This window comes from Stegostoma tigrinum, chromosome 6 (assembly GCF_030684315.1).
Source record: "Stegostoma tigrinum isolate sSteTig4 chromosome 6, sSteTig4.hap1, whole genome shotgun sequence".
NCBI classification, from domain to species: domain Eukaryota; kingdom Metazoa; phylum Chordata; class Chondrichthyes; order Orectolobiformes; family Stegostomatidae; genus Stegostoma; species Stegostoma tigrinum.
This window is the reverse complement of record NC_081359.1, coordinates 47,059,115-47,085,676: the sequence shown is the minus strand read 5'-3', so window position 1 is coordinate 47,085,676 and position 26,562 is coordinate 47,059,115. Positions and strand designations below refer to the sequence as shown.

The 26,562-nt window shown below is 40.9% G+C and overlaps 1 protein-coding gene across 5 annotated transcripts in view; it reads left to right on the top strand.

Moving 5' to 3' along the window:
- Positions 1–26,562, top strand: part of amotl1 (angiomotin like 1) — a 204,140-nt gene that overhangs the window by 88,126 nt on the left and 89,452 nt on the right. For all 5 annotated transcript variants that reach the window (XM_059646539.1, XM_048533191.2, XM_048533192.2 and 2 more), the window contains 2 exons: positions 9,944–10,088; positions 14,058–14,150. In XM_059646539.1, the coding sequence (XP_059502522.1) occupies positions 9,944–10,088; positions 14,058–14,150 (238 nt within the window). The remainder of the gene's footprint in view (positions 1–9,943; positions 10,089–14,057; positions 14,151–26,562) is intronic.

Genomic DNA, 26,562 nt, shown 5'->3' with positions numbered 1-26,562 from the left:
TGCAAAGTTTAAATTGTCTGCTGCATTTCATTCTTTATATCACTGCATGTCAAATTTGCCTTTTTTTATTCATTCATGGGACAACAGCATCACTGGCTAGGCCAGCATTTCTTGCCCAAGTGCCCAGAGAGCTGTTAAGTTTCGATCACATTGCTGTGGGTCACATGTAGGCCAGACAGGCCAGGATGGCAGTTTCCTTCCCTAAAGGACAATAGTGAACCAGTTAGTTTTCTGACAATTGATGAGCAATTCATGATCATCGTTGACTCCCTATTTTTATTGAATTCAAACTCCACCATCCGCCGTGGCAGGATTCAAACCAAGGTCCCCAGAACATCACCAGTCCAAAGATGTGCAGCTTAGAAGAATAGTCACACTAAATTGCCCTCTGGTGCCCAAAGATGGGTGTGCTAGACGGAATAGCCATGGCAAATGAGGGGTTACAGGAATAGTGGGTGGGTCTGGGTGGGATGCAGTTCAGAGGGTCAGTGCAGACTCAGTGGGCCAAATGGCTTTTATCTACACTGTAGGATTCTGTGATTTCATCTTCATGCTTGAGGTGCAGACGAGAATAAAAAGCAGCCTCTGGATGTCTCTTGGCTGCTGATCTAAGCATTCACCCTGCCAAGCTGTTACTGAGGCCTTGTTCATTGTTAACTGGTCACAAACCCATAGACAATTAAAAACTTGTAAGCCAAAGCTCCATTCATATCTCTTCTGGCTCCAACCGTTCAAGTTATTTATTTTCAAAAACTGCAGTAATCACTCAATAATGCAAAAGTTTTAAAATAGTTCTTTTCCCATTTCTGTCTGCAAGCAAAAATACGGGAAAAAAATGCAGTTATATTAGGGTAAGGAGTTAGTGACAGTCTCAAACTGAACATGTTTGGATAAAACCCTGAAGCAGTTATTTGCAGCTACAAACCTTTAACCTCATGTACAATAACTCCAGAAATAAGCAATCATACTTTTCATACTAGGAGCTGATGTCCAATTATTCCGATTAGGTTTTTTAAGAAACAAATGTTCTGACAAGAATACTGTACTAGCAATGCTTTTTGGTGTTGTATGGTGGTGTTTTGGAATCTGTAAAGTAGCATTTTTTAACATTAATGGGATTACATTTCTCCATGTGAACCAGTTCCAAGGAAAAGTCATGCTGGATACAAAACAATAACTTTGTTTTTCTCTCCTTGGATGCTGCCAGACCTTTTGAGTTTCTCCAGCACTTTCTGTTTTTATTAACTAGAATACAATTATCTGGAAAGTCCACAAAGACTTTGTGCACTCATTAGGTTCACAATATTTGATTCTAGCAACTCTGTCACAAAAAAAATGTCCATTCCTGGATGTTGTGCACTATGATGAGTAAGGTCAAAGAAGGCCATGTGGATTCTTTACTGTGCATTTCTGCTGCCACTGTCATGTGGTGAAAATCATGTCTGTTGTACCCCTCCATAGCCCAAAACCACACTGTGATTCTGGAAGGATTTCCTCAGCCATAAGGGGGAGACAGTTGAGGAGGACCTTGTCGGTGACTTTTACAATGATTGACAGCAGGGATATTCCCCTATAATTATCACAGTCGGATTTGTTCTTTTTTTTTGAAAATACTCATGACTGTGGAATCTTGGAGCTCTCCCAGGATGCTTTCCTCCTTCCAGAGGGGGCATGTGGCAACAGCAGGAGCTCTTTCCCTCCATGCTTCAGTGCCACAATGGGGATATGGTCTGCTTCAGCAGCCTTGTTGTTTTTGAGCTGGTGGATGGCAATCTCCAGTTCATGCAAGGCTGTGGTGTTGCTGAGCTCATAGCATGTAACATGCTGTGGGTTGGGTTCAACGACGCCCAGATTGATGACAGAACCCTGGTTTAGGAGTTTCTCTGAAGTGCCCTACCTGCCCCAGCATTATTTTTTGGCTCCTTTTTCTTTGATAAGAGTTACTCAGTTCTTGGCCAGCAGTGTGGTGGGGCCTTGGATGTTTGGTTTGTAATTGCTTTTTGACAGCATAGAAAAAACCATGCATATCATGGTTGTCAGCCATTCGTTAGGTCTTCACTGCTTTCTCCGCCCATTACTTATTCTTTATGACACAGGTTAGTTTTTGCATCTTGGCCTTCATTCAGCTGTTGGTCTGCCTTTTCTCATCTAAGCACAGTTGTTATTTTACACTCAGAAATGCCATTTGCCTCTGGCTTAATAGTTCTTGGATCTCCTGATCATTCTCATCAAAAATAGTTTTGCCATTTCCTGGCCACTCAGTTGTGGCCAATTGAGTTTTTGCAGGCATTGATGATAGCAGTCTTGAGAGTAGACCAGAGCCTATTGGGACCCTGTGACTCAGTGTCACCATGGGTTGCCAGGTTTGTGAAGAGGAATTGGTTGTATGAGTTTTTTTTTTCTGGGTCTTTAAATACCTCAGTGTTGAACTTTTTGTGGCACAGCTTCTGTCGTCTCCGTTGCGGTGGGGCCGTTTTTATGTTGATCCTGGCTCGGAACAGGTGATGGTATCTCCCAGTAGTCTTTGGCTTGTGTCATGGCAGATGTGATTTTAACATCTTTCCAACCCCTTGACGTAGTCAAGGAGATGCCAGTGTTTGGAGTGCAGGTACTGCCACATTTGTATTTGTTCCTTTGGCAGAACACTGTGTTGGTGATGAGGAGGTTAGGTTCGTGGCATTTGGTCAGGAGGCAGGTGCTGGTGGAATTTTGCTTCCCAACTCCCTCTTTCCCGATTACCTCGCCCCAAAGGCCTGCACTTCTGCCAACTCTGGCTGAGACTGATTAGTTGTCCACTGCAGGGACTTTTTGAGAGAGATTGGTCAAGGATGGAGTAGAATTTCTCCTTGTCCTCAGCTGCTGCATTGAGCACTGGTGCACAGACACTGAAAACTGTGATGTACTGTTTCCAAGCGAGGGAATCTTGGAGTATCATGAGACCTTCACTTTTATTCCATAGGGGGAGCCTTTCAGTCAGTCCACCAGTTCGTTTTTGGTGTTGAAGCTGACTCCTTGGATATGGCACTTTTCTTTGGCCTTGACTTTCCAGAAAAAGGTGTGGCCACTATCATTCTCTCTGAGCTGTCCTTCCCCTGCTGTGAAGTTTCACTCAAGCTGGTGATGTCAGTATTATAGTGCCTGAGTTCTTGAGCAACAACGGCATTGTGGCATTCCGATCTGTCACTCGCAAAAGTGTCCATTAGGGTCCTGACATTCCAGGTCCCAAACTTCATCCTGAGGGTATGGAAGGTGCCTTTGTGAGAGCTCATTTAATGTGGGGAAACTATTGCACACTGGCTACCACGTGGGCTTAACAGTGCAAGGTCTTGGTCGAGTGATAAGAGGGGTTCAAGACAACTAGAGACCAGGCTGTTTGGCCTTAGATTGCCTGTGATTGAGACAAACAGTTCAGTGCTGGCCAGTGCCTCTCGTTGGGTTAGTGTGAGGTCCTAAGTGAGGAGCGTGGTAAGAAGGGAGAGGACAAGAAGGACAGTGCAGTCGTTGCCATTGTACTGATCATTCTCAGTTTGTGATTGTGAAATCACTGGGCTGGGGTGGGAGTTTGTAAGATCACAGGGGTGGGGTATTGTAAAATTACTGGGATGAATGGAGTTTACGTATTGAAAAAATTAAACTAAGTTGGGGAGTTTATAAAATCATTGAATGGGGTGTTGAGTAGTTTACAAAATTACTGGTCTTCAAGGAGTTATAAGATTATTGGGCTGGCAGCATTTATGAAAGCACAAACTGGTTGGGGGGTGCGGGGGAAAGTAGGAACTGCTGATGCTAGAGAATCTGTGATCACAAGGTGTAGAGCTGGATGAACACAGCAGGCCAAGCAGCATCAGAGGAACAGGAAAGCTGACGTTTCGGGCCCCGAAATGTCAGGTTTCCTGCTTCTCTGATGCTGCTTGGCCTGCTGTGTTCATCCAGCTCTACACCTTGTGATCACAAAGTGGTTGGGAGTGTTTTATAAAACACTGGGCTCTCCAGTTGTTGTTAATAAAAAAAACACTGGGCTGGGAGGGTGTTATAAAATTACTGGGCTCAGGGGTGTTATAAAGGCGACAGGGGGTGGGGGCAGGGTTGTAAAAAAGCACTTGTGCTGGACCAGGAAAGTTATCTAAGCATTGGGCTGGGAATATGTTAGGATATTACTGAGCTGTGGCATGTTAAGAAATTACTGGGGGGTTATCAAAGCACTTGGTTTGGTGGTTTGTTATAAAATTACTGGGGATTATACAAACACTGGGTTGGGAGCGTTGTAAAATTGTTGTGTCTTATATAAGCACTGAGCTTGGGAGAGTCACAAGATTAGCAGACTAGGGATGTTATAAAATTACTGGGGGTTGTAAAAGTGCAGGGCTGAGGACAGTTGTCATTGGGGGTTATTAAAACACTGGGTTAAGGGGTTATGTGAGCACTGGCCTGGTGTGTGTTATGAAATTACTGGGCTGGGTGAGTTGTTATAAAATCACTCGGGGTTATATAAACACTGGGTTGGTATAAAATTATTAGGGGTTATGAAAACACTGGGTCGGGGTCTTGGGGAAGTATTATGAAAATCTCGCTGTAGCAGCAACAGTAACAGGAGGTCCAGCCAGTGTGGGCGAGCTGTTTGTAGGCTGTGCAGCCGCTGCTAGGCACTGTACCAAGCACCAGAAGAACCAGTTTAGAGGCAGTCAGGAGACGTTAGGAGCAGTGCTTGGTCTCAGTCCCTGGAGCTGTAAGCAGGAGAGGTCAAGCAGAGTATGAGAAGGTAAGGTAAAGTGAGAGAGGACAGGTAGGCAGTTGTGTGCTCAGGCAGTTGTGGACCAAGTTACTGTTACCATCTTCTTATCTAGGTGAAGGAGTATATTTGCATCAGACAAAACTACATTTTAAACAAATATTAAGAAGAACTTATTTCTTCAAATCTATGTTTAGAATGATGTGACTTGCAAGTCATTACTGTAGAAGTGTTCAAAATGCAGTTGATTACAAGGTTTGTAGATTTGAGAGTACCATACGGTTGAGCTCTGGTGAGTAGGATGATTAATTTATTTTTGCCCTTGAATGTTCTTATATTTGTACATTCCATTTTCTAGTGTCGTGTATCATATATGCACTGCCCTGTTTTGGAACTGAGCCTTTCAGAACAACTGGTCCAAGCTATGTTCCCTGTTTAATTTGCTTTCTCCATTGGAATTGCTATGAGATGTGAATATTGGCCTCAGTGTACCTGGACTACGGATGGAAAAGAGCAACCTTGTTTTTCTCTGACCATCCTGTGACACCTGCATAGAAGGCTACATGTGCGTGGAATGAAAACAAGAAATGCTGGACGTCACAGCAGGTCACGCAGCATCCAAGCTAACCTCTCTCTCCATGGATGCTGCCTGATCCGGTGTGATCTCCAGCACTTTTTGTTTTAAGATCAGATTCCAGCATTTACAACAATTTGCTCCTACATATGTGTGGAAATGGAAATAGGTACCATTGTTACAATTTCTATAGTGTATATACTCTAAATATAGTCCAATAAGGCAGGCAGATTACTACCAGTATCACAAGAATGATAATTTACCCTGAAGTCTTTACAAAAGGAGGTAGATCTTCCAACAAAAAAAATTGCATCTGAGGCCTTAAAAGTAAAACATTTCTGTATTTCCTACTTTTAAGGATGTCCTCTATCTGCCTCTAACTGCAATTTTCAATTTCAAAATGGTGCAAGCCATTTTTAGACCAGGATCAGCTTCCTAAACCAGATTTTTATCACAAGTCAGCTGCTCAAAAGTGAGGAAATTAGATTTGATTTTATTTAGATTTGATTCATTAATTGTCTTTGTATTTTTCTACAAAACACAGTGAAAAGTGTTGTATAATGTCACCGCTGTCCGATGTAATCGATTTGTTATTTAAATAAGGTTTATTTTATATTTGGAGGTAATTAAAATGGAAATCTATTAACGGGTATAGAGGAAGCATAGGAAAGGAATATTCAGGTAAATACTTATTGTGTGCTTCTTTAATTCCCTCTTACCTGCCATTTCCCATCAACTCACTTTATATCTCATAGGAGATAAATGATCATAGTTAAAATTTATATACTTAAGTATATTGATTAAGATAGCTAGATCTGTTGTGGAAGTAGCACAAATTCAGGCATCCTAGATCACACAGCCGCCTCATTGGCTTAGATTTTTATGATCCTTTATTTTGCAGAAGGGAATTTTCCTGCTACATTGACTGTGCTTCTTTTGTTTCTTGCTTTATGTTCATATATCCTACAATTCAGGGGGTGTGGTGGCTCAATGGTTAGCCCTGTTACCTCACAGCACCAGGGACCCAGGTTTGATCCCACCTTTAGGCAATTATCTGTGTGGAGTTTGCATATTCTCCCCATGTCTGCGTGGGTTTCCTCTGGGCGCTCCGATTTCCTCCCACAGTCCAAAGATGTGCAGGTTAGGTGGACTGACCATGCTAAATTGCCCATAGCATTCAGGGATGTGTAGATTTGGTGGGTTACAGGGTGAAATGCTCTGAGGTTCAGTGTGGACTTGTTGAGCCATAGGGCCTGTTTCCACACTGTCGGGATTTTCTGATTGTATGAACTTTTTTTATGTGTTTCGTACCTAACGCCATTACTTTTGTGTTAAATCTCAGACTGTGTCTTCACCTTCACCCTGCCCTTTCTTCATTCAACTTCAGTTATTCTTGTTGTGGTGACTCTGCTCCATTCTCCTTCCCTTTGCTTACGTCCTTAATTCTTCCTCTAAATGGTTTCCTCACCTTTCTTTTGTATCTTCCATATGTCTGTAGATCCCACAACTGCCCTTTTCATAGATCATATTCAAAGCCTAACTTTTCCAAGTTTGTACTGTTGGTAAAATCACCTTGAGTCAATATAAAAAAACTTACAGGCAACACAGCTGCAGTCTTCTAATGTACACAAATTGCTGTCAAGATTTGACTCCATGAATGTGAATTCCAAAAAATTAGCCCAGTATCCCTCTTTTAAATTTCTTTCAGGTTATGTTATGCAGGAAGATAGGTCTCTTAATTTATACTAGGCTGTAGCTAGCAGTGGGAAATCGATATCAGAAAAAGTGTTTCTGGCCTGCTGTATCCTGTCCAAAGTATTTCTAGCCTGCTCCAACTCCTCCAAATATGCTTATAGTCCGTATTACCCCACACACTTAGTTCCTTTCCACTTATGTTCTTTCTCAACCCCTGTACAAATGTATAATTTTGATGCAAACCTTTAATGACCACCTGATGTGCAATCAAGTGTTTCCAAGCTGAATCTATTCTTGATGTCGAAATGGTGCTAATACACACGTGTTCCAGGAAACAGTCTCTTTTTGGAACATTATCATCAACATGTTTAAAAACGTCATTGTTTATATTTTTTCAAAGCACGGGCTCTGGATTTTCAGAAAGTATTTGGTATGGTGCCATGTGGCAGTTTGGTTAGAACATTAGAATTGTACAGGATTTATGGATCTTTGGTAGCATGGATTAGTAGTTGACTGATAAGAAATAGAGGATAGAAACAAATGGGCATTTCTCAGTCTGGAGTCAAGTTGTAAAAGGTGATCACCGAGGAAGAATTGCGAATTATCAGGATGACATTGAGCGACTTCAAAGGGACATTGACAAGTTGGCCAAATGGCAGACCCTGGCAAATGAATTTCTGCGCAGAGAAATATGAGGTGATGCATTTTGGTAGAAGAAACACAGAAGGAAAATGCAGGCTCAGTGGTACAACTTTGAGGGGAGTAAAGGAGCAGAGGGATCTCAGGGTTCACGTGCATGTTTCTCTGAAGGTGACTAGGTAAGTTGAAACAGTTCGGATCCTTGGGTTTATAAATAGAGGCATAGAGTATAAAAGCAAGGAAATGATGCTATACTTATACAAATCATTGGTCAGACCACATTTGGAGTATTGTATTCGATTTTGGGCACGTTATTGAAGAAAGAATGTTAAGACCCTTTAGAGAGTTCAAATGAGATTTATGAGAATGATAACTGGGAGTGAGGGATTTTAGATACAAGAAAATATTTAATTAATTAGGCTTATTCTCCTTAGAGCAGAAAAGATTAAGAGGTGATCTTATTGAGGTGTTCAAAATTAGGAAAAACTTTGACAGGGTAAAGAAGGATATTCTGTTTCCTCTAGTTTTATGTCAGTAACTAGAGGACACAATTTCAAGATTGACAGCAGGAGAGCTAGGAGTGAGATGAGGAGAAACTTCTTTACTCAGAGAATAGTTGGAACTTGGAACGCGCTGCTTGGGAGAGTGATGGAGGTGGATTCCACAGAAATTTTAAAAGATATTGAGGTTGGTTGACTTGCCAAGCTGGTTTATTGTTCCGCAGACGTGTCGTTACCATGCTGGGTAACATCCTCAGTGCAGCCTCCGATGAAGCATCGGTGTGTTTTCCTGCCTGGCTTTTAAACTCTGGGGTCCGTTGAGCTGGATTGCCTCACTTCCAGTTTTCCTTCGTAGTGCAGTGTATTTGGGGTCAAGTTCTATGTATTTATTAATGAAGTTCTTTGTGGAGTGCCTGGCTTCTAGGAATTCCCATGTCTGTCTCTGCTTAGCTTGTCCCAGAATTTTGGTGTTGTCCCAGTCGGATAGAGATGGGTGAGTATTGGTTGTAGGAGACTCCTATGACCACTAGGCATCAGAGTGGCACACAAGCCCACATCAACCCTATGACCACGCTCACCCGATCTAAAGACCACTCCCTGCCATGGACAGGACCAGTGTCATCTATAAGATCCCCTGCAGTGACTGTGAGAAACACTACATTGGACAAACAGGAAGGAAACTAATAACAAGGATACACATACACCAATTGGCTACAAAAAAACACAACCAATACTCACTCATCTCTATCCACATGGGTAAGGAGAACCACCAATTTGGCTGGGACAACACCAAAGTCCTGGGACAAGTTAAGCAGAGACAGGCATGGGAATTGCTAGAAGCCTGGCACTCCACGAAGAAAGTCAGTAACAAACACAGAACTCAAACCCATATACGCTCCACTACGAAGGAAAACCGGAATTGAGGCAATCTAGCTTAACAGACTCCAGAGTTTAAAAACCAGGCGGGAAAACACACTGAAGCTTCATCGGAGGATGCACTGAGGATATTACCCAGCATGGTAACGAAACATCTGCGAAACAAGAAACCAGCTTGGTGAGCCAACCAACCTCAACACCCACAACCTGAGCTACAAATCTACTGCAAAACTTTAGTTTTAAAAGATAGCAGGGTATATATCTGAATGTGATGAATTTGTGGAGCTGTGGAGATAGGACTGGAGAATGAGACTAGTTGGGTAGCTCTTCTGGGAGCCGATGCAGGCATGATGGGTCGAGTGGTCTCCTTCTGCATCGTATAATTCTAGGATTCAATGATTCTGTTCTGTGGTACAATGCACTCTGTAAGTTTTAAGTTTTCATTGGAATTGACTGACTTTTAAAAAGATAGTGTTTGGAAAGAAAAATTATAGCGACCAACAGACATTGTTACAATACTGTGCTTATCCAGGACAGTACAAAGATTTAACATTATTTATATACTGGGTAATAACAGTCTGCTTCCAATCATTTGATTCATTTAAAGCATCCTATTAAACTTATTTGTATATAAGTCACTGTGGCCTTCTATTGGATCTCCTGTTACCCTTTGGTATGGAAACAAATTTGTCTCTTTATTTCACTTAGAATATACTGCAGTTGTATAATTCATTTAAAACATTGGATATGTCTGCTTAAACTTCGAAGAAATTTTTGATTGAATTTTTGCTTGAAGTTTCCTTAATGAAGTCACTTGCGTATGTTTGTGACAAGCGAATTGTGTAATTTACTCTGAATAACCCTTTTCGGTATATAAATTGAGACTAGAGCTAACAATTGCTACACTGTTTCTATTGTGCTCTTCTGCAGTTTGAAATGGAAATTCAGCGGATCTCAGAGGCCCATGAAAACTTGGTGAAGTCCACCGCCAAACGGGAGACATTGGATAAAGCCTTGAGGAATAAATTGGAAGGCGAAATACGAAGACTATATGACTTCAACAGGGACCTTAGAGGTATTATTTTGCAGAGAGAAACAGAACAACAAGCCTAGTGATCTTATTTTCTCAAATGTCTGTTTATATCAAAAGTACACTCCTAAATGAATTAATTTTAATTATTGAGATAAGGTACAATATGGTGCTGTAAGTTGTTCTGCTATAACAAAATCTGGCCAAATGTTTTTAAACTTCCCACATTTAGATAACTTTATTGTTTAGTTCTTCAGCTTCTTCCCCAATCAGCATGCATGATTTAAACAAAAAAAAAATGACACATTCTCTGCTGGTTAGGCAAAATTCTACAGAGATGTGCAGTGTTTGGGATTGATGACCTTTCAGCTGAAATGGAAAATGGCAGACATGTAAGTTTATAATGCAATAGAGGATTTAGGATTGCTGGATGAACTAAAAGAGTAGGGTGGAGGGTGGGAGAGATAAACTGATAGATGATATCACAATGCAAAGGCTTAACAGGGTAATGCATTTACAGCAGAAGTGATTTATAATGTTTAGTGTGCCACAAGTTTGTTTATAATAGAGTCCTCACAGTTCCAAAAAAACGTAAATCCTTGTTTAAATTTAATTTTAATATGTAAATACTGGCCTTTATTTCTGAATAAGATAGTCTAGCTATACAACAGTTTTGCTTTATGGACTCCAATCATAGAATTGTTATAGTGCTGAAGGAATCCATTTGGCCCATTATGCTTGTATCAACTCTCTGAACATTTTGTCTTGGTGCTGAACTATTGTCTTTTCCACATAACCCTGTACAATGTTTCTATTTAAAGAGTTTAAAAGCCTTTTGAACTTGACTCCAGCATATTTGCAGTCAGTACATTCAAAACTTGTCCCACTCTCTGTGTGAATAAGTTTTCTTCTCAACTCACGTTTGCAGTGCGCTGTCTGGTTTTTGATTCTTTTACGAGTCGAAATATTCTCTTCATAACTACGTTGCCCAGATCTTCATGACCTTTAAAACTTCTATAAAATCTCCCTTGAGCCCTCTCCCCTCTGAGGAAACAAGTTCCAAACTCTCCAACCTATTTTCTTTCTCATCCCAGGAATTATTCTTGTAAAACTCTCTTCAGTGCATTCACATCCTTCCTGTAGTCTGGAATCTGGAATTGTACACAATTGTTCAGCCAAATCTAACTTGTGTTTTGTTTCAGTTCAGCATGTCTTCCATACTGTTGTATCCTTAGCTGCTATTGATGAAGCCTAAAATAATGTATGCTTTGTTAACAGGCTTCTCTGACTTTCCCACCACCTTTTTAATGACTTATATGCATAGGGCAGCAAGGTGACTCAGTGCTGTCTTACAGCATTAGGGCCCCAGGTTTGCTTCCACCCTCAGGTGACTGTCTATGCAGATTTTGCACATTCTCCCTGTTTCTGCGAGGTTTTCTTGGGTTGCTCCAGTTTTCTCCCACAGCCCAAACATGTGCAGATTAGGTTGATTTGTTATTGTAAATTGGGATGTGCAGCCGAGGTGGATTAGCCGGGAAATACATGGTTACAGGGATATGGTAGTGTTCTGGGTGGAATGCTGTTCGGAGGGTTGCTGTGGATTTGATGGGCCGAATGGTCTGCTTTCACGCTGTAGGAATTCTAATATTCTATGCATGAATCCATGTATCTCTGTCTTGCATATCCTTTAGAATTGTATCTGATATTTTATACTGTCTCTCCATGTTCTTTGTACCAAAGTGTATCACCTCTCACTTCACCACATTGAAAATTATCTGCCACCTATCAGCCCACTCCAACAACTTGTCAATGTCTTTTAGAATTTCTTCACCGCCCTAACAGATTACAATTCTCTCAAATTTGCATTGTCTGAAAACTATGAAATTGCCAAGGACACACCAAGATTGAGATAATTGAGCGCATGTGGAAAAGAATAGGATCCAATAGTGATGCCTGGAGAACCCCACTGCAAACCTTTTTCCAGCCTGAAAAATGTCCATTAAACATTATTCTGTTACCTATCCCTCAGCCTAATTTGTATTTGTGTTGCTATTGTCCCTTTTATTGCATAACCTATAACTTAGCTGTTGAGTTGCATTGTGTCGCATTGATGGACCGAAGGGTGGCAGATGGAATTTAATTTAGATAAATGTGAAGTGCTGCATTTTGGATAATGAGGACAGGACTTATACACCGAATGGTAAGGTCCTGGCGAGTGTTGCTGAACAGAGACATTGAGGTGGAGGCTCCTAGTTCCTTGAAAGGCAAGTCACAGGTAGGCAGGATAGCGAGGAAGGCTTTGGTATGCTTGCCTTTATTGGTCAGTGCTCTGAGTATAGGAAATAGGAGGCCATGTTGAGGCTGTACAGGGCATTGGTTTGGCCACTTTTGGAATACAGCATTCAATTCTGGTCTCCTTGAAATAGGAAGGATGCTGTGAAACTTGAGAAAAGTTCAGGAAAGATTTACATGGATGCTGCCAGGTTAGGAGGGTTTGAGCAATAAGGAGAGCTGAATAGGCTGAGGCTATTTTCCCTGGAGCATTGGAGGCTGAAGGATGACCTTTTAGAGGTTTATAAAATCATGAGGGGCATAGATAGGGTGAATAGCCAAGGTCTTTTCCCCGTAGTTGGGGAGTCTAAAACCAGAGGGCAGAGGTTTAAGGTAAGAAAAATTTAAACGGGGCCTAAGGGGCAACTTTTTCATGTATGGAATGAGCTACCAGAAGAAGTGGTGGAGGCTGGTACAGTTACAACATTCATAAGACATCAGGATTGGTACATGAATAGGAATGGTTTAGAGGATTATGGGCCAAATGTTGACAAATGAGATTGGGTTATTTTAGGACCTCTGGTTGACATGGATGAGTTGAACCAAAGGGTCTGTTTCCATGCTGTGCAGCCCTATGACAAGTTCAAACTCACAAATGTGGAAAAGGCAGAAAATGTCATTGCAGGACAGAGGTACCCTGTCCCATTTGTCAAAACTTGGATAATTAGTTGTTGTCATCTCTATAAGCAGCCTGCTCTGCTGTCATATTCTCAATTGCAAATGAAGCTTTGGCAAAACCTTCAACTGCAATGGACATTTAATTTGGATTTGACACCATATAGCCGGTAATACAAGACAACACTTCACCATTCATTACCAAGTATGAGCAAATGGTTACCTTTTTGATCACTTCTCTTCACTTCACTTTTAAACTGACAACATGCCTGGAAACAAATTTTACTCCCAGACATTAATTTAATTATATGTTAATGGATTTCCCTGGGGATGTGACAGATTAAATACCAAACAGTATTGATATATCTGCTATGTAGTGGACTCATGGGAGGAACATTTTCTGCAGTTTAAGAACCTGTGTTTTTATTTTACAAATTTTATGTGTCACAGGACAGTTACTCACACCTCAAAACTGGAGGATTTTTCAGAGATGGGACCACATAATAAGGGCTAACAATTTAGTGCACCACAGACTATCTTTTGGATTATATTGAAGAGCAAGCACTGTCTTCTCTGTCAGGTGATGTAAAAGGTCCCTTAGTACTCTTCCCAAAATTGCATGGGAACTCTCTTGGTGCCCTGGCGAACAGTCATCTGTCAGTCAACACCAAATAAAATATTATCGGCTTATCGCTACATTGCCGTTCATGGGATCTTATGTGTAAGTTTCCTATATTGCAACAGTGATGACATGTCAGAAATTGATAATTGGCTGTAAAGCATTTTGAAACATCCTTTGAGCATGAATAGGAATCCCCAGATCTCTGGACAAAATGTTAATGAGGAGTTATTGTCTGAAATTTGTGGCTAGTCTGAAAACCAGTAATGACTTGGATTTATTGGAAGTTGCATTCTGAAAGCACCATTCACAATCTGTTTAGAAATTTAATTCCGTTAGTACTGCGGTGCACAAGAGAATTAATTTAGTTTACTTATGTCAGCTTATTATGTAAGACCTTGGTACAAATGATATTTTGACATATTCTACTAAAAGATTTCCTCTTGTAGATCGCTTGGAGACTGCCAACAAGCAGCAGGCGAGTCAAGAGTATGATAGTACTGAAGATACCATGACGATAGAGGGCCACTATATAACACAGAGTGAGTACTGCAAACCACAACTCCTAGAATAATTTATTTTTTAATATAGGGTGGGAATGCAATGTAAGTTTAAATAAAAAGAAACTAAATTCAAAGATGTGAATATTTGCTTTTAATGTGAAGAAAAAGATGATCTTTTGTAGGGTGGACAGAAATCAATCTCAGCAAGATCTGATTTTTTTTAAAAGACAAATTAGCAGTTAAAATATAGTTCACGTTTTCTTCTCTATTGTAGTAGTGTATAAATGTCAAATGGAGTAAAGGTTGTGCAGTTTGTTTCACATAAATGTTTTCAGAAAGAACAAGTACAAAAAGTGAGAGGTTAATATTCGTCTCCACAGTTACAGAAGCAACTTGTCCTCTTGTCAGATTCAGTTACCTTTGTTTGTCTTGCTTTCACAATATTACTCGGCTTGCCGGAGGCTTCTCATGTCTGAATGTGCACTTCTGTTTGCTTCCAGTTTGGAACAAATTGATTTTGAGTTCCTTTGAATTTACTTTAATAACCTGCTTAATTTCCCTGTCATTCCAAGAGGCTGCCAAGTTGTACAATTACCTGTAATGTCCAAGCTGATGCAAGTAATGGTAAATAGTTTAATACAACACAAATTTTACAAACTGCAATTGGTTGTGTATTGAGGGCAAATGAAGTCTGCAGAGTTGTGCTGTTAGCTGACTGAACAGTAATCTCATGCACGTGATTTAGATGAAAGCACAGGATAAATATTTAGAATCAAAGAATCGAAGAACCCAAGGAACTAATGAGACCTGGGGCAAATATACATCAACACATCCAGTTCCAAGAATATACCAGAGCAACAGGCAGATATCTTCATATTCAGCAAAAGTTTTAAGACAGTGCCCTGAGATCAAGACATCTTACTTATTTATGTAGACCAATACTATTGTAATGTTGAAGGATGTTTATAAACAATAGGGTTTTATGCCTTTTCAGCTGGAATCATTAGTCTATCTCCGAGCATTACTGTTAGAAATATATATAATAAAATTTCAAATGAGTTTCCATAAAACTCAAGAACAAAAACAGAAGTTGCTGGAAAAGCTCAGCAGGTCTGACAGCATTTGTTTTTCAAGAGAAATCAGTTAATGTTTCAGATCCGGTGATCTTTCCTCTGAACAGAGTTCTGAGTTTGCGGTTTAAGCTTAAGGAAAACCAATTACCTCTCCTGCATCAGTTGCTGTGAGTTATGATTTTTAATTGGTACATCAGAGACATTTTATAAGCAAATCCATCACTCTGTACTAATTATAAACCAGTGGAATGTTCCAGATCATCTCAACATGAGGTGTTCCGAGGAAGGGTCACCGGACCTGAAACATTGTCTCTGATTTCTCTTCACAGATGCTGCCAGACATGCTGAGCTTTTCCAGCCACTTCTGTTTTTGTTCCTGACTTACAGCATCAGAAGTTCTTTTGGGTTTTATTCCATAAAAAGTCACTTTGTGATAAATGCTACAATTTGGATTTGCTATTAGACATCTGGCATAAGTCCACTTAAACATATGTACAGAAGTTATATTTATGTTTAAATGGACTTATTCCAAGTGTTTAATAACAAATCTAAATTATAGCATTTATTGCAAAGAGACATTTTATGTAAGCTCATCTGAAATTGTTCAGAGTGTGAGAGTCTCCCACTTCCTTTTTAGAACTATAACCTGCTTGAATTTTGATTGGCTTACAAGTATCTGCTGTAAAGTAACTAGTTTGGCTGGCTGAATTGTTTTCCTTGAGAAAACATGAAGTTGCATAGAATAAGTAAATTGATGCTTCAAAATTTTCAGCAGTGACTTGTAACCATTTACCTCCTGGTTTGTAAAGGTGCTAATCATATTTTGTTCATTTTATTCTTTGAAAGAATAAAGGATTAGAAGATTCAGAGAACAATGGCAGATTGTAGGGAAAAAAATCAAAATCATAATATCATTTATCCTTGAAATATGGGCAAATATGTTCTACATCCTCTATTTTCAGAAGAATATCCCAAAAGTGCCAATGCTGCTACATCATAGCTAATTTCCCAACCCAATCTATTGTTTCACTTCTGAAAGAAATGGCAGGGAAGAAAGATTTAATCCTATATGCCCTTTGAGCTATGCTCTCCATTGGACATAGCATTTATTTTTAAAGTGGAAACTACATTTGGACCCACATTTAAGGCTTTGCAAATTAAACTAAGAGTCAACCCAGTTCCTAGATTTAATTGTATGCATATTATATGAACAATGCCTTTTGTTTTTGTCTTTAACAGCTGTGGACTTGAAAACGACGTAACTGTTTTGAGAAAAAGGGATTTACTAGGTTGACTGTATAGTTTCACAGTAAGCAATTTGATACCTATTGTGAACTCCTACAATGTGCATATGATCAGGAGCCAAGGAGTTCTTCACAAGTGAAGATGATTAATTTTCAGCTAAGTGAGCAAGTTGAAACAATTTAGAGAGAGAAAGATCCAAGAGGATGAGCTGCTGTTTTGTCCAGCAGAAGCTGCCTCTTCCTTGCATTTTAAGCTTAAGGAAAACTAGTTACCTTTCCTGCAGCAATTGCTGCAAGCTATGATTTTTGAATTGATATTACATATTACGAGTGAATCCATCACTCTGTACTTTTTATAAACCAGGGAATCTTCCAGAGAAAGACATGGGTCTGGTGAACCAAAGTAGGCTCATCACAACGTGAGAATCAGGAAATAAAGATCATTAAACTTATAATCCATTTCTTTAGTTGTGCGTGGTGTGTGTGATATGTGTGTGTGTGATGTGTGAAGATGAAGTTTATAAGGGGATCTGAGTTTTAGACATAGAACATAGAACATAGAACAGTACAGCACAGAACAGGCCCTTCAGCCCACAATGTTGTGCCGACCATTGATCCTCATGTATGCACCCTCAAATTTCTGTGACCATATACATGTCCAGCAGTCTCTTAAATGACCCCAATGACCTTGCTTCCACAACTGCTGCTGGCAACGCATTCCATGCTCTCACAACTCTTAGTTTTAGTTAGTAATAGTAACCAATGGTTTATATTTGCTTAATTGTAGCTGTAGTCTAATATCTATTAACTGATAATTCTCATTCAGTACAGAAACCTGGCCCTTGTTTACTATCAGCCTTGGTCTGAATATCAAGTAAATTTAGGCATTGTGTGTACATTATGAAAAATTATAACATTTCATATGACTTTGGGAATAGCATGACTCCATTTATGGAACACCACCCAGTGGATTGCAACAAAATCCACAGCAGCAATGTGTTCTAGAACATGAATGTGGAGCATTAAGAATTTGCTTTTGTAAGTGATAACACATACTTAAGCCATGAAGTATCGAACACCTGGTGTAAATATCATTGTTCCATTGTAGTAATAACACTAAATTCTGTCTAAAATGTTATCTTTTAACGCAGCAAAACTGTTAGCAACCCAAAAAAAAGTATGACTTGCCTTTTACTGATAGCATATGACCCAGAAATGTTTTATTGAATGTTTTCAAAAATCTGCACATTCTTATTTTGTTTTTCGATGTGGAATTGCTTTGCAATTGGATTTTGTTCTGATATCAAATGATCAGAAATTTGATAGAAGCTGTCAGGAGGAGAAACTTTGCATAAAAATACTCCATATTGAAAGGAAGCTGCCTGGTTGACTGCAACTAATTAAAAATAAACAAAATATGACACTCCATTCTGGTCTGTAGTTTGGACTCAGTTTACAACTTGAACCAAACATAGGTCATGATGTAATATTACATATGTGATCAAGATAGTGTAAAAATAAGATACAACCAAGCCCAATGAAGTTTTTGATTTAATTCCAACTGCTTTTTTCCCAAAGAAATTGACAGTGTTGCAATTTATTAATCAAACTTTTAGGGTTATGGAATCCTAAGAGTAAACCCACAGTTGGACCTAATATTTTGAGTAAAATCAGCATCTTGCAACATGAGAGCACAGCTTAATTTCCTTAATTGAATGGGTAGAAATAGTGTGTGCGATTCTATATTAGCACATTCCCTTGAATTAGGTTTGGATGGAGCACATGTTAGGCATGCCAGCAACAGCTGCATTGCTGGCGAAAGATCTATAGTTTTTTAATAGATTATCCATGCCAGAGGTTTTGCATATTTTAAATAGATGTAACATACAGTGAGCTTTAATCATCACAATCTAATCTGGACCATGAGAAATATCATTCATTACTGTTTGAAGATGCGCTGGCTTGGCAGCTTGCTCTGTATTCCTACCATGTCTGTTGGCCTCTCTTTGAACCTGTTTCCTTTATGGAAACTGAGACAGACAAACGTCTAAGTGAAACTGTGAGCTCGTTCAGACTGTGGTTTGGGGAATTTCTTGTTGCTCGCATTAAATGATGAAAGTGGGGCAAAAGCAACTAACCAGAGTGCAAAAATTGCTGTTTAGTTAGTGAACATTACCATAGTCTTTTGGGCCCATGGCAGAGAATTTCAACTAACCTGGTTAATTTTACCTAAACTATTGCTGCAAAAGGAGACATTTGTTGAAGCTTTTTGCCTTGCATTCTTCAGGATAATTTTCACAAAATGCCCATATAAAGTGAAGCAGCAGTTACATAGTATGAGAGAAGTGTGCGATTAGTTGGCAAGTGATAGAATCATTGCCACAGAGAATGTATAAGTTAATGATAACTAACATTAATAATCAAGCTTTGTCCTGAGAAATGATTCAGGGAAGGGGCTATCACCTATTTTGTTGCACTGAAACAGATGCACATTATATGCAAAATTAACCCAAGCCATTAGCAATTGCATGTTCTCTTGAGATGGCCAAGAATAGTTTGTGTTTCCACATGTAACTGCTGTATAAATGAATCACCATCCATCTTGCAGCTAGTTTCTTCTGAATACCTACAGAGTTAGTGCTTGTATGTTGATAAAGGATTTTGAAAACAGGTTAAGTCACTGAGGTTTCATGTTGATGTTGTGAAGCTGTTGTGTGCTTTTGAACATTCTTTGAGTAGAACATAGAACATAGAACAGTACAGCACAGAACAGGCCCTTCAGCCCACAATGTTGTGCCGACCATTGATCCTCATGTATGCACCCTCAAATTTCTGTGACCATATACATGTCCAGCAGTCTCTTAAATGACCCCAATGACCTTGCTTCCACAACTGCTGCTGGCAACGCATTCCATGCTCCCACAACTCTCTGCGTAAAGAACCTGCCTCTGACATCCCCTCTATACTTTCCTCCAAACAGCTTAAAACTATGACCCCTCGTGCTAGCCATTTCTGCCCTGGGAAATAGTCTCTGGCTATCAACTCTATCTATGCCTCTCATTATCTTGTATACCTCAATTAGGTCCCCGCTCCTCCTCCTTTTCTCCAATGAAAAGAGACCGAGCTCAGTCAACCTCTCTTCATAAGATAAGCCCTCCAGTCCAGGCAGCATCCTGGTAAACCTCCTCTGAACCCTCTCCAAAGCATCCACATCTTTCCTATAATAGGGCGCCCAGAACTGGATGCAGTATTCCAAGTGCGGTCTAACCAAAGTTTTATAGAGCTGCAACAAGATCTCACGACTCTTAAACTCAATCCCCCTGTTAATGAAAGCCAAAACACCATATGCTTTCTTAACAACCCTGTCCACTTGGGTGGCCATTTTAAGGGATCTATGTATCTGCACACCAAGATCCCTCTGTTCCTCCACGCTGCCTAGAATCCTATCCTTAATCCTGTACTCAGCTTTCAAATTCGACCTTCCAAAATGCATCACCTCGCATTTATCCAGGTTGAACTCCATCTGCCACCTCTCAGCCCATCTCTGCATCCTGTCAATGTCCCGCTGCAGCCTACAACAGCCCTCTACACTGTCAACGACACCTCCGACCTTTGTGTCGTCTGCAAACTTGCTGACCCATCCTTCAATCCCCTCATCCAAGTCATTAATAAAAATTACAAACAGTAGAGGCCCAAGGACAGAGCCCTGTGGAACTCCACTCACCACTGACTTCCAGGCAGAATATTTTCCTTCTACTACCACTCGCTGTCTTCTGTTGGCCAGCCAATTCTGTATCCAAGCAGCTAAGTTCCCCTGTATCCCATTCCTCCTGACCTTCTGAATGAGCCTACCATGGGGAACCTTATCAAATGCCTTACTGAAGTCCATATACACCACATCCACAGCTCGACCCTCATCAACTTTTCTAGAGTAATTCTATTGTACTCAGTCATTGGAAATACAGTTGCAGTTCGTCTGCAGAAATCAAGTGAGATGGAGCAGAGTCAGCAGAGAAAATTACTGTTCAAGGAGAAGGTGAGGGCTGTCAGTCAGAAGCCTTGCCCAGTCAAGGTTTTCAGGGAATGTTTACAGCTAAATATAAGACAGAAGGGGGCGGCCGTTTTCACAGCACCAGGGACCCGCGTTCAATTCCACCCTTGGGCCACTGTCTGTATGGAGTTTGCACATTCTCCCAGTGTCTGTGTGATTTTCCTCCAGATACCCTGATTTCCTCCCACAGATATAGGGTAGGTGGATTGGCCATGCTAAATTGCCCACAGTGTCTACGAATGTGTAGGTTAGATGGTTTAGTCATGGGGAATGCAGGGTTACATGAATAAAATAGGGGAGTGAGTCTGGGTTGTACGCTCTTTGGAGAGTTGGTGTGGAATTTTTGGGTCAAATGGCCTGTTTCCACACTGTGGGGATTCTAGGATTTCTAGGAAGAAATGTATTCATGTATTCACTGGTTCTGTTTCACTAACAGCATGGTCATTAGAATCATGGTATTTCTTATACCCAAACCTTAATATTATCAATTATTAATCAGTATCAATATTGTGTCAAAACGTACTGCTGCACTCATAGTCATTGACATTCTATAAGCCAGAAGAGGGGAGATTGATTATTTTCTCTGTGTTTAGAGAGAGACAAGAGAAGTGGGGATGTGGCTTTATCAAAATAACAAGCCATGCCATGGTGCAGGGATCCATCAGGTTGTACAGTGATAATGGGAACTGCAGATGCTGGAGAATCCAAGACAATAAAATGTGAGGTTGGATGAACACAGCAGGCCCAGCAGCATCTCAGGAGCACAAAAGCTGATGTTTCAGGCCTGGACCCTTCATCAGAGAGGGGGATGGGGTGGGGGTTCTGGAATAAGTAGGGAGAGAGGGGGAGGCGGACCGAAGATGGAGAGAAAAGAAGATAGGTGGAGAGGAGAGTATAGGTGGGGAGGGGATAGGTCAGTCCAGGGAAGACGGACAGGTCAAGGAGGTGGGATGAGGTTAGTAGGTAGGAGATGGAGGTGCGGCTTGGGGTGGGAGGAAGGGATGGGTGAGAGGAAGAACAGGTTAGGGAGGCAGAGACAGGCTGGGCTGGTTTTGGGATGCAGTGGGTGGAGGGGAAGAGCTGGGCTGGTTATGTGGTGCAGTGGGGGGAGGGGATGAACTGGGCTGGTTTTGGGATGCGGTGGGGGAAGGGGAGATTTAGAAGCTGGTGAAATCCTCATTGATAACATTGGGCTGCAGGGTTCCCAAGCAGAATATGAGTTGCTGTTCCTGCAACCTTTGGGTGGCATCATTGTGGCACTGCAGGAGGCCCATGATGGACACGTCATCTAAGGAATGGGAGGGGTAGTGGAAATGGTTTGCGACTGGGAGGTGCAGTTGTTTATTGCGAACCGAGTGGAGGTGTTCTGCAAAGCGGTCCCCAAGCCTCCGCTTGGTTTCCCCAATGTAGAGGAAGCCACACCGGGAAACCCATGACTTTGCAGACACTGTAACTCATTAGGAAAGCACGCTAAAAGTACAATACACACCACACACTCAATATGCAATTGGTGTGTGAACACACCCAGAAAGTCATATTGGAAAATACTTGTTTCCTGGCAACAGACACAATCCTTTCATCTGCACCAGACCTCATATCTAGTAATCCTTGGCAAACAGGGCTCTCCAGTCTCAAACAGAGATAGCAAGAGCTACAGATGCTGGAGTCAGAGACAAGACGTGTCGAGGTGGAAGAACACAGCAGCCTAGGCAGCATCAGAGGAACTGGAAAGTTGATGTTTCGGGTCAGGATCCTTCTTCAAAAGATTCAGACCCCCACTTGTCTTTTGACTCCTCTCTGCAACCCAATCACGTGGTCAGAAAGAAAATGAAAGAATTGCAGATTCTGGAAAACTGAAACAGAAACCGAAATTGCTGGAAAATCTCCACTGTATCTGTGGAGAGAAATCAGAGTTAACGTTTTGGGTGCAGTGACCATTCAGAGCATGTGGTCACTGCACTTAAAATGAGAGCTGTGCGTTCATTAGGACATCATTGAGCAGGCATTCATAATGCAGCTGTTCAGCTATTTGAACCAATTGAGGAGGAATCTTTCTGAAACAGAATGGGTGTTCTGATTGGTGACTTTCTGCATTCTCCATTAATCTGACCATCTTTGGGGTACAGCTCCTGCAGTCATAGTTTCAACAAAAGCTTCAGAAGATAGAAAAAGAAGGGAGGAGGCTGCCAACACATCCATGGTCTGGACAGGTTGTTCTTGAGTGTATCATCAAACTTTGGTTCTTCTAAATGATTCTCAATGAATATCTACATATCTCAAGACTATTTGTTCCTGACCGTCCTTCTCTCCCAAACCATCACAGCTTCCCATTTAGTAACAGCCTTACCAAAAAAACTTTCATGAAATAATCATTCTGTTGAATGTACTAATTGTTTCAATTGAAACTGCTCCAGCTTTGGACTCAAAAGATTATGGTTTAAAGCCCCACTCCAGAAATTTAAATGTAAAGATCTTGATTGTACTGCAATGTAGTGCTGAGCGAATATCGCATTGTGGAGGTGCTGACATTTGTTTCAAGGGTTCATCCAAGGTTCCATCTTTTGTTACTGATGAACAAAATTATTCAGTGGAAGCATTCTGAAGAAGATTGGCCAATTTACTCCGGTGCTTTTGCCTATGTTTATTTCTCAATATAACAAAAAGATGATTTTCTGGTCACTGTCATAGTGCTATTTGCTGGGGGCAAATTGGCTGGTATTTTACCAAATTACAACAGTGACTGCACTTCGAAAATAGTTCAAGAACTGTACAACACTCTGAGGCACCCAGTAATTCTGAAAAGGGCTATGTACTGTCAGTCCTTAGTTGTACGCAGTACTGCCTAGAGGCTTTAGAATAGCTGATGGAAGATTTTCAGGAGGAAAATGCAGTTACCATTGCAGGACAACTTTGAACAGCTCCAGCTTTAGAAGGTCTGATGGTAGACTATGCCATGTTAGCATGGGAAATAGCAGTCAGGGCAAGCTAGATAATGACAAAGGTAAGAAAATATGTGCTGCATTCCTGAGAAGGGTCAGCAAGTCCATGTTAGAAGAAGGCACAATTGCCCTTCCATATTGGAGCATCATTCATCTCAGTAATGTTCAAAGACCCCCTACAGTGCATTCTGTAAAGGGCCTTTGGCCCAACAAGCCCACAGCAACCCTCAGAGTGTACTTCCAGACCCATCTCCCAATAACCCACCTATTCTACACATTCTGGAACACAAACGGCAATTTACCATGTTGATACATCCAGCCTGCACATTTTTGGACTGTGGAAGGAAACTAGAGCACCTGGAGGAAACCTACACAGACATGGGTAGAATGTGCAAACACCACACAGCTAATTACCCAAGGGTAGAATTGAACCCGGGTCCATGGTACTGTGAGGCAGCAGTGCTAACCACTGAGCCACCGTGATAGCCATTCTAGAAGACAGATTGCTGGACTGTCAACCCGCAAGCCCTTTTGACCGCTGCAGCTATGATGATAACAGCCTGAGACTGCATGGCAGCAAGCAGAGAGTTCATGACCTTCACTGTAGCACTGAAGTTGGGTGTGGATGTCTTTTGCTTGTGCTGTAACAAAAACTGACATGTCGGCCATCAGATGCAGCATTACCGTTGGATCCACAAGTATTTTCATGGAGTTGACCATCATTTTCCCCTGGGAAAGAAAAGGGCTGCGAGCTCAATTTGAACTCCATTGGAACTAAACTCCCTACAAGCTTTTTAACAGTAATAAGAGGCGCTGTGACAGGCCTGCAAATGCACAAAGCATTTAAGAGTACATGCCATTCAGCATTCTTTTGTGCTAAATATCTTTCTGCAGAGCATTATGATCATCTCCAATGAAATATCATAGAAATGATCTTTTCCTGTGGTCCACCCATGCCCAATAACTCACCATTGTTCTGTGCTTTTTGCAGTGAAGTAGAAGAACTGGTGGTTGATAGTGTAAGATCGGGCAGTGACATTTGCTTTTTCTCTCAGCTCCTAACCTCAGACATGAATTCTTGGTTATCTGAAGGCATCAGTGCATAAGGAATGGTTCAATTATGGAAAAAATGAAGCAGAAAACCAAATGGTGCATAATTCCATTATCTTCAGCTTGTACATCATAATAGATAGTGAAATAAGGCGGAAGTTGAGAAAGATTGTAATGCAAGAATGTTCATCCATCATCTGTGGCTTCAGCAACGTCACTGGTGTCTATGACTGTCACTCTATTTCTAGCATCCATCAGGTTCAGAACATTTAACAGTGCCTGTACTGTCAAGTCTACTACTGCTTCCACCTTGCCCTACAAAGCCGAGGGGAGTGTGTTATGATGTGAATTATCGGTTGTATGTAAAAACTACAGATGAGAATATGCTTACTCCATTGCTGAGTATATGGAGGTGCAGTAAAACATTAGAATGAGTTGTGGTTGATTTCTCCTAGAACTTATGCATTCTACATCTGTACTGTCTCACAGTATACTGTTTTTGCTAGTTTAAGAGTACATTGACATTTTTGCAAACAAGTTTGGATGGTGGTTAATCTTTTTCCATTTTAATGTAAGGAAATGAGGGATGCTGATGAGGCAATATTATCTCAGTTTCTGAATGTAAATGTGTGCAATATTGGTCAGACATGGATTTTCTGAAAGATAATAGAGTCAGACTTACTTCTGAGAATCACACATGTGCTTTCTTTCCTAAAATACACTGCTGAATTTTCTCAGCAACTTCAGTTGGCAGACCATCGCACAAGCTTTATAAGATAAGTCTGTTTAGCAGTAGGCAGATTCCTCTAACAGTAGAAGTGTTTTAAAAACCCAGTGTCCACATTTGTGTTGTGCGTTGGTGGCGTTCTCTTAGTTGCAAGAGAAATGTCAGCATAACCCTCACTAACTGTTAGTTTGAGTCTACAGAGTTGTTCCACTACCCTGGATCCTGAATTTAGCTGCACCTGGATGTCATATTTTGTGTAGGACAACAATGTTGCACTAGTTTCTCAATACTGCCAATCAATCATCAATTGGCCGAGAGTCATACAGCATTAAAGCAGGCCCTTCAACCTATGATAATCTGCTGACCACCAAACGTCAGAATACACTAATTCCATTTACTTGTACTTGATTCAAAATTTACTGAGCCCAGGCATTTTGAGTGCTCAACCAGGTGCTTCTTAAATGCCGTAAGATTACCTGCCTCCACCATCCTCTTAGGCAGCATGTTCCATAATTCTACCACCCGCTAAGTGAAAAGATTTTTTCCAGATCTCCTCTAAACCACTTACACCTCAGTTTAAAAGTATGCGGTGTGATCTCAGACATGTCTGCCATGGGAAAGGATTCTCACAATCTATCCTAACTTTGCCTTTCATAATTCTGTATACTTCAAGCAGATTCTCCCTCAGCCTTCTCTACTCTGAGGAAGACAACTCTAGCCTATTTTAATTCCTCTCTGGCCACAGAGAAAGTGTCGGAGGACTGGAGAACGGCTAATGTAATTTCACTTTTTAAGAGGAGTGGTAGAGATAAACCAGGAAATTACAGAATGGTGAGTTCCGTGTCTGTGATAGGGAAACAATTGGAGAAAATTCTGAAGGATCAACTTACTACCGACTTAGAGTCATAGAGTCCTACAGCATGGAGGCAGGCCCTTTGCCCCCAACTGGTCTGTGCCAATCAAAATGTCCATTTACCCTAAGCCCATTTCCTTGCACTTGGCTGATGTCCTTCTAAACCTTTCTTATCCATGTATTTGTCCAAATGCCTTTTAAATGTTGTTGATGTACCCACCTCAACCACTTCCACTGACAGCTCATTCCATATGTGTACCACTCTCTGTGTAAAAAAGCTGCCCCTCAGGTTCCCATGTATTCTTTCCCCTGTTACCTTGAACCAATGCCCTCTAGTCATCGATTCCCCAGCCCTGGGAAAAAGACAATGCATTCACCCTATCCACACCTCTCATTATCTTGCAAACTTCTGTGAGATACCCTCTTGGTCTCCTACGTTCGAAAGAAAAACGTTTTAACTTGTCCAATCTCTCCCTATAACTCAGTCCGTTGAATCCTGACAACATTCTTATAA